The sequence below is a fragment of the Argiope bruennichi genome, chromosome 1 (assembly GCF_947563725.1).
Source record: "Argiope bruennichi chromosome 1, qqArgBrue1.1, whole genome shotgun sequence".
NCBI classification, from domain to species: Eukaryota; Metazoa; Arthropoda; class Arachnida; order Araneae; family Araneidae; genus Argiope; species Argiope bruennichi.
The window spans coordinates 148,178,127-148,187,608 of NC_079151.1; the positions used below are offsets into that span (position 1 = coordinate 148,178,127).

Genomic DNA, 9,482 nt, shown 5'->3' on the forward strand with positions numbered 1-9,482 from the left:
ATTTAACAAAAAAAAAACAAAAAAATAGACAGCCAGGATATCTATTTCTTCTTCAGTAATCCCTCTTTTGGCGCAGGAAGTTCATTTTTCTAATTAACAACATGTGCCTTTACACAATAAATACTTACTAACCAAGCAAACATTCTTTGGCTCTCCTCAAAATTTTAATGGAAATTGGTAATCAGTAAAAATATCGATTTTAAAATTAAGTCATTTGTTTATATTTTGTTCCCATGTAAACCAATCGCTTCAACAAGCAATTCATTTATTTCCTTTTCATCTCTGTTTACTCGCTACTGTAATAAGCCAATCTGTACATCGTTCATTATCAATAAAACATGGGGTTTCATGCTTATTCTGCCGCTCAGTATCCATATTGGTGAAAGGGATATTAGTATTATATATGTTCTATAGCATTCTCAACATTTAATCTTTTTTTTACCACCATTAATCTTTTTTATAAAGCGTATTTACACATTTTTAGAGCGACCTTAATAAACAACTCTAAAAAAATGTTGGAATAAAAATTTCTGTAAACAGCTTTAAATTTGAAATGAAAAATGTCATCTCGTACTTTAAAATCTATTCTTCTTTCAAAATACCGCATGTAAGCAAACTATGAATTGAAGGATATATTTTTAGATCTTTCGAAAAAAATCTTCTTGTTCATGATTTAAAATGTTATAGGATGCAAAGTATAAAAATGTCTATGTTCAAAATAAGTATTAGTTTAAAAATCTTCAATCATTAGTTCTACAAAAAACGAAGATTCTAAACGTATACTCGGAAAAGGCACATTTTATTTCAAGTAGTTCTAAAATGAAATCTTCAGCAATAAGAAAAAATCCGCTGATGCAGATACCACAACAAAGTTTTTAAATATACATGCGGCAGCAATAAATAAAATACTAAACCAAAAGTTACAACTTAAAAAAAACGAGAGAAATAATATTCATCCATTTTTGCCAAGGGATTTGTCTCAACGTAGACCCATTTTAAAACCCTGTATGAAAACTATTTAACAAGAAATAAATGAAAATACATTACTAACTTAATGAAATAAATTATGAGTTTTTAACCTGGGTTTAACTAAATGACAGCACCAAAAATAGATCTGCTTGCTATTAAAAATGAAAAGGAAAAAAATGTTTAGCCTTCTTTCATCAGTGCAAAGAAAGTTTCAGTGGGAGATTTATGAGTCGCTGGATTCTCCTACAATAGGAATAAGAGACTATGTACAGAAGAAATTTCTTTCTTTTTTTTTTTATTTCCAGTGACTAAGAATGAAACTTCATCACGACAAAGCTATATGTCTTAATTCTGAAGGAACCTCTGAAAAGTATCATTCCTTGAAAAATTGAAGATTAATATAGGTAATGCTAATATACAATTTTTTACTAAATATTCCTGAGACGTCCCCTAACATTAAAACGGATTTAGTCTGTAGAAAAGATCTTTTTCTAAACGTAAGTTCATCACGATGGATGGACTCTTGACAGTATTGTAAGAGGAATCAATGCCTTGGAAATTTCATGAGAATTCCTTCTATTATGTATATCAAGATGCAAAGATAATAAAAAATAAAATAAAAAGATTATCAGAAGGGAAATTAAAAAAAATAGTCTTTATATTTTTAACATTAATGAAACTACCTACATTCTGAAAATATGCAAATACTTTCTACACTCTTGAGTATTCTCATAATCTTATACCCCACCATCCCCTCTTTTCCAAGACAGCTCTCTTGCCGTTCTGCTGAAAGCTGTTACTATTTTCTGACTGGCGATTTGCTATCCACTTCCTTACGCTCAAAGATGCTGTTCTTCGTAAAAACTTTGGCTGTGATTTGCTTGTGCATTTTGTGGAATAGAGCATCGCTTTCAGTATATAACGAGTTGGACTTCTTTCTCTATTTGCAAACCGAGTGGTTTTCGTAACACTATTAATCAAGTTATATTTTAATATCAAGTTCTTTATATTCTCCTTTCATAGCTGTGGAGTAGATTTTAGGATTTCCCAGACTTTCACATGACCCAAAGAGCTTGATTCTATTTTAAAAAAGTCTTTTTTTTAACCGATTTGTTTTTCATACCCTTCCGGTCATTGCCTTTTATCGCCCACCTTGCAGCCTGTAACAGAGCGCGTCCCTTCTGTGCCACCGACACTCTCGTATTCAGTGATCTCAGAGAATTAATGAGATTTGTCAATGCTGAATAAATGAAAATGCGAATAATATAAAAGGAAGAAGAAAAAAAAGAGCTAATGCTACAGAGATTAAAACCTATATATTAAATGTGTAGCAGTTGCATTACTCTATCTTCTCTTTTGGATCATAGATGGCGATACCTAATTAGGTAGGCATCCCGTAATGCACTGCGATTGTTTTTAAAAAATGAGGTGAGATGCTGTTCTGTTAGAGTGGTGTAAGCGTTAATATCTTGTCTTGTCTTTGTATTTGTTTTGTGGGAAATGTGATCATTGAAGAAATGTTTCCGAAAACATACGTCCTCTTCCTTCCACTGGACGGATCTTAATGACCTTCATTCCCCCACAAATGTAGTGAAAATGTCTAAAATTTAACTTTTTACCCAGAACGAAAGGATTTCGCTTAAAGGACATTTTTAGAAATATCTCTCTCGGATGACGAGACGTCACAAGATGATGCGGAGGAAAAAAGTCAATATTAACTGACGGAGAAATCTATATTTATTCCCATTCAAACTTTCACGTTTCTCCAAAGCGTTTCAAAATAAATATTGGACGGAGAACTCTTTAGAGTAACTAAATTTAGATACGAAAGGAAATAAATGAGCTTGAGATCTCCAAAAAAGTCCACTCAGCAGGTTTCCGCTTCCATATCGTACTCAAAAGACCTGTTTTGACAAAAACGATAAAACTATTTTCAGCAGACAGAATATATTTTTTATAGTTCTTATGGTGAAACTTTCGCTCGCTTTCCAAAAATAGAATGCTTGAAAAGGGGGAGATTGAAAGGAGAGTTCCCGTTTCTAGCTGAGCGCATTTTCTCCTTGTAGAGTTGAATTGTAGCAACAGGAGATGGGAATGAATTCCATTTTTAACGCTTCTAGGAAAGAATGAAAATGAAAAAAAAAAAATGTTTGAAGAACGGAAGCATTAAAATACATGAATTTTTGAGCTATTTTGTGGAGTAATAAGAGAAAACGAGGGTTTTGTAGTTTGCATCAAAAAGGGAAACCTTAAAAAATGTTAAAACTCTTTCATTTTTTTTCACCTCAGGGAATAATGTTCGGAGAGCCATTTTTTTTATTAAGTAATTTAGGGATATATTTGTATGAAGTATAAGTTATTTTAGGTTGTTATACAATGAAATGAATTATTAACTAAATATGAATTATTTGGAATTTTGTACAGATACAAATAGATTGCAATATTCTTCCAAATGCATTCAAAATATCTTTAAAAGATCCCTTTAACAGTAGTTTTTGCAAAAAGTACCGAAGTGTAGAGAATAGTATCACGCAGCAATATTTTTAGGGTTGTTTGTTGCCAAGCCTTTTTCTATTATAAAATTGCTTGCATTCAGTTTTAATGTAATCTTGTATAGCAACTTTATGTTTGTGATTATTTTTAAGCATTAAATTGTGAATATTAAGACTATGTTTAAATGGTAGCCTTACACCAGCTCTCTTTATCGTATGCATGAACATCTCTAATGGACTGAAATGTTATTACATCAGATGCTATTAAAATGTGATTGTCCAATTAATCTTTCATGTCATTTGTGCTTTGTCTTTCGCAGAACTGTAATTCACTTTTTTGTTTCTTACGAAACCAAAGCAGAATCTTTCTTTAGTTTTCAACTATTAAATATTGTATAAAACGATGTAACAGTTTCAATATCTTTGCAACATTAAATTACTCTCTTTGAAAATTATACTAAACAAAATATTCTTTTTAATCCACAAAATTCTGATAAAAAAAGTGCATGCTTAAATAAATTAGTATTATTAAAATTACAATTTTTTAAATTTTAAAACCGTGTATAAGCAATTTTTTGCAATAATATTTTTTAATTAATCGTGGGAAAACATTACAACCTCGTCAAATTTTTAATTAATTAAAATTTCTAAAATAGCAAATGAAAAACTCCATTAGAAATTTCAAAATGCTCAAACGTGCCTATTTTTATCCTTCAAAGTCAATTCGGACTAAACGTCGTCACTCTAGGCTAAACATTTAATTCCTTTCAGAGACACATGTTCTTGTTGAGAATTCAATTAACCACGTGATCTTCCTGGGCGGAGCTAGCTGCCAATCATGTATCACGTGGTCTCTCTGTTGTTGTTTAGGATATTTTTTTTCCAGTAGAAGCGAACTTAACTCCTGTACTAGGGGGAGTGTTATCTCGGGTCTCTCTCTCCCGAGAAGTTTTATGTGTAGGCCTTCTGCACTTGGCGTAATCCTGTGCCTTTTGTTGTTAATGTTACCAATAAACCCCGTAAAAGACAACATGTGTCTTCAAGTCATTTCACCCAGACCACAATCTTCACTATCAAATGAATTATTGTGCAATCAAGAAACGCAACGATAATTTATTTATAGTTCTCATTTATTATTAAAAGAGATAGAGATGTAGGATATATATGTTTTGGTCATTGTGATAAAGTGATTAATCATTTTTCTCGATTATTATTATAATAACCGATTATTATTAATTACAACCGATTGATCAAATATTCGTAATATATGTATACAGTAAAATAATGATTACTATTTTTTAAATACCAACATGTTTTAATCTAGCTGATATGCCATTGGATATAAATGATGCCAATTCATTTTAATGTTGGAATCAATTACATATTTGACATGGAAAAAAAATGTGAAATTGGCGCTTGCAATGGACAATTAGATGTAAGATAACGCGGCTAAGACAGGTATTTTGGGCGCATTAAGGGCGTTCATTTACACAAAAAGTGCAAAAAAAAATGTGCAATGCTATTATAATAACGCATCTAAAAGCACAATAGTCGGTAAGAAAGATAAAACTTTTCGCTATTGTGGAAATGCTCTACCCACAGCTGGTGTGTTAAGATACGTAAACATGGTCAAACAAAATTGTCGAGACATATTTTGACACACTTTCGAACACTGAAGACGAAATGTGTTAAAATCTATTTCGGGTCTTCTTTCCCATCCGAACATTCCCACACCTTCAAAAATTCGTATGCATTGTAGTAAATCCAAAAAATAACAAATGGCAATGGCAATTTGTAATAGTAATTTGTTTTTTACTGCTTTCTAGTTAAAATTATCAAGATGAAATATTAATGTTACGTAACCCAAAAGAGCCGAGATTATATGTTTCTCAGACACAAACAGTTAAAATAGGAAAAATCCATCCCTCTTTTGATGCCGTGAACTGTTGACATTAGTAGCGTAAACTTCAATAAATTAACTTTTTGTTCCTGAAAATATCACATTTTGTTTTTGAAGCTCTATTCCCCACGGATCTTCTAACAGAAAGGCAAGGAACACATTACGATGCGATTACAAACTTCTCTTCTTGTACTCACTCGAGCAACGTTTTTCAATAAGAGTAATTGGTATGGATGGTTTGCTAACATTCGTGCAATTCAGCAAAATTAAATGACAGATTTTCCGATTTCTTATTCTTTCGATGGTAACGATTCTTACTTTTCTATTTTTACATTCTGAGATTTTAATGATGTGTTTCTAATGAGAAAAATCATAATTTCTCTTTTATTAAATGCGTATTTTAAAAAAGAGAATGAAAATTGTGAACGAACTGTAATCACAAATGAATATGCTGACTTTATCTTTGTATCGAGACTGCCGCAAATTGTAATACAAGTACTGTGATCTATGCAAAGTAGTTCAGTGACGAGCAATCCATTCACAAATCCCAATACTTCGTCTATAATTCCAAATAGTTTTACAAAAAAAAAAAAAAAATGGAACAAAATGAACTTGAACCTACAAACCAAATATAATTTAAAAAGAAACGTTTCTTGTTCTGATTTCTGAGATTTATGTCTTCGGATTCTCTACTGTCGAGATATGCTCAGATCAGTTTTTGTTTCTATTAGGAAAAGTCATGCCTCTGTCTATTCGAACACGAAAAATTGTAGGTTAGGATTGCCTGGTTGATAGGGCGCTGGATTCGCATGTCTTGGATTATGAGTTCGAACCCTGCCAGTGGAAGACTCTCTGTGTGGCTGGTGCATGCATAATTCTGCCGTAGCCACAGTCCTCCAACTCGAGAGAGCACAATTGGGGGTACTTGGTCAGAGGTGATCGTCCTCTGATCTGTGAATAAAATGTATGAATAAAATCCGTCCCGTAAAAAGTGCTGTAAAGCATCAGTAGCTAAGACGTGCTCTTAGAACAAGATGGTGCTACTGAAACAAGAAACATTAAAGCTCTGCTTAAAATCGCTGACCTTGTCAGCGGACTTGTCTATGACACGTGCGATAAACAATAACGGCACAAAGGAATAAATGAAATTTTAACTTGTGCTGCTTGCATCATAAACTTTTCTAATAAAAATATTTTATTTATTTAGTGATGCATCGACGTTCACATCGAAGGTGAATATTACATACAATTTTAGTTTATTGTGTTTATTTGCACCCGCATTATCATGATATCTAACGAAAATACTAAAGACGTCTGCATTTGTGACAAGTTATTGTGGTTATAATTATAAAAAATTAAATAATGTAAAAGTCATTTTTCTATGGAAAAAAGTGTAAAAGTCATTTTTCTATGGAAAAAAAATTAACATTACTAATTTTGAAAAAAGGAAGATGGATGATGTGAAAGGAAATGTTGTAAGCTTTCAGAAGATGTTTGCTAGGATTGATTGAAACTGGTTGCATGACAAAATCCTTTCCAGTCACACATTGTCAATGGCATAGTTATGCAAGAGTATACGAGGAACTTGGGAATAAAAGTCGAATGCTTGCACACAATAAACTAAAGATTACACCAACATATTATAACTTTTTAAATGACATTTTTTTCTTCACATTTTAAACTAAATCTTTTTGAAAAAAGCATCTCAAAATTGAATTCAAGAGAAAAGTGACCGCTGCTTCCTTCCTACAGGGGCGTTCAGCCTGTACGACTTTGACAGCGACGGCTACGTGACGAGGGACGAGATGCTCGACATCGTCAGGGCCATCCACAGGATGCACGGGAAGGACGGAGACACGACCGAAACGGACGCCGCCCAGAAAAGGGTGGACGAGCTCTTCACGAAGCTCGATACGGTGAGCCACCAGCTGATGCATGCTTTATTTCTGATATTTATATGCAACTTGCGTGTGCATACATATATACGTATGTATATGTTATTTGCTTTTAACTTTATCTCCTTGGAACTTCTGTTTCATTCACAGCTTTTGGGGAGTTGGAGTGTAGCTGAAAGCTTCATGTTACTTTTGTTTACACAAAGGAGTTCTTTCAAGAGATACAAAAAAATAAAACTAACAATTCCCAACTTCTGAGAAGTGCAAAATAGGCTAATTATTCAATTACTTGTTATATTCATCGGAATATTATCATTCTGCAGAAATGCGTATGTGCAAAAAGGTTTACATACGTAAAGAAAACGTTATTGACTAAATTCAAAATCATAGGCATTATTTTATTGAAATGACTGTTACCTCAAAATAAGAAAATGTAGAATTTTCAAACTTTTAATGCTTCAAGTGATATATATATTAAATCCTAATTAATTTCCTAATTTTTATCTTAATTTAACCCATATTAACTTAAAATGTTTTTATTTCTTGATCCAATTCCACCTTTCTTATTTAATTAATGCTACTCGAGCTCTGCAAATTTGTTGAAATAGCAAGCTCCCATACTCCGATTGAAAGGATAAAATTTGTCAAGCTAAACAAATTTTTTTAAAAGGTGCCTACATTCCCTTACCTGAATCGACACGTGTAAAGAAATCCTTATTTGAATCTCATAGTATAAGACTACCGAAGGAAAAATATTTCGCTCTTTTTCGTTCCTGTGTCGGGCTATAGACTGACGCATCATCGCAGCATCCTTCTTGTACATAAATAATACCTCCTGGGATGGAATCTACAAAATTTCAAATTGCCTTCTCTCTTCGGTCCCGAAACTGTTTAGAAATATGTGTTTTACATACATACATACATATATATATATATATATATATGTTTTCGAATAACTTTAAAGCTCCTGAAACATTTATCATATTAATTGTTATTAAATGTCATAACTACACCCATGATTCAGAAATAAACAAACACATTACAAAGAAACTTTGTATGCATTCTATTATAACATACCTGTTAATGTCTGCAAAATTTAAAACTAAAAAAAATATTTTGGAAGTCCTCATCACTTTAATTAGATACATATAGAAAGAAATGAAACCTAATGAAACACTCGTCAAAAATTCGCTGTAGTAATACCTGTATTCTGAGAGTAAAAAGTTAGCCAGAAATTCCCCAATTTTCAAGACATTTAAAAAAAAGTTTTAGCCCTTCTTACAGCAATTGCCTCAGAACTTTTCCTCGCTACTTTAAAACTGTTACAAACGATTTTCCAATCAATCATTAGTGATTAAATCTTTCCCTGTTTCAGCAGAACTGATTGATGAGGTCACTCGATCATCTTACAGATTTATTTATTCTCATACTTGTTTCATTTATTACAGATGGCTGATTTACTGCTATTAAGAAAATACACGATCAGGTAAACTTAGATATCAGAAGGAAGCAGTGATCCCATTATTATTTCAAAAGTGGGAAAAGCCATTTAGAGTTCCCAGTTTAAAAGGATATTTTAAGCTTTCACTTTCTAATATTAAGTTAAAATTCAAATGAACTCATTTTTACAGTTGTAAAAAAAAGCATTTCTCATTTTAGGATAAAGATGGAAAACTGAGCCGCGAAGAGTTCTGTAAAGGCTTCAAGAACGATTCCTGGATTATCAAAGCCTTGCTGATGAAGTCCCCCCTCGTGGCCAATTCGACCACTTCCTTGAACATCCCCGAGAGTGAAGGTCCCGGAAGACGGACATCCACATGCCAGGCCAGTGTGGGGAACGGACTGCACTGATGGACTCTCACCCAACTGAGCAATCAAATGAATCTCAGCTTCTGAACAACTGGATCATGTCTTCACACTCAACATACTTGCCTTGCCTTATTTTAAAAGGCTCCGTACTAGATTCTAATTCAATGTTTAATTCTCATTCGACGCGAGAAATATTTTCCTCGTAACTTTTCTCACTGTTATATGAAATGTTTCACATTTTACGATCCATATGATTTCAATACGCAGTTGCTTTTTTCATAAAAGATGGATCTCTGTACAGTTGACTCAATACTCGATGTATCTTCACTGTAGAGCTAGCTCAAACAAAAATATCTTCACTTCTATTTTGATGACATGGATATGTATGTTAGATTAAAATAGAGTTGTGAAACAATA

The 9,482-nt window shown here is 32.7% G+C and overlaps 1 protein-coding gene across 1 annotated transcript in view; it reads left to right on the forward strand.

Moving 5' to 3' along the window:
- Positions 1-9,482, forward strand: part of LOC129981436 (uncharacterized) — an 86,624-nt gene extending 77,142 nt beyond the window's left edge. Inside the window, exons 6-7 of the mRNA XM_056092279.1 lie at positions 7,114-7,277; positions 8,916-9,482. Of these exons, the coding sequence (XP_055948254.1) occupies positions 7,114-7,277; positions 8,916-9,107 (356 nt within the window). The 3' untranslated portion in view covers positions 9,108-9,482. The remainder of the gene's footprint in view (positions 1-7,113; positions 7,278-8,915) is intronic.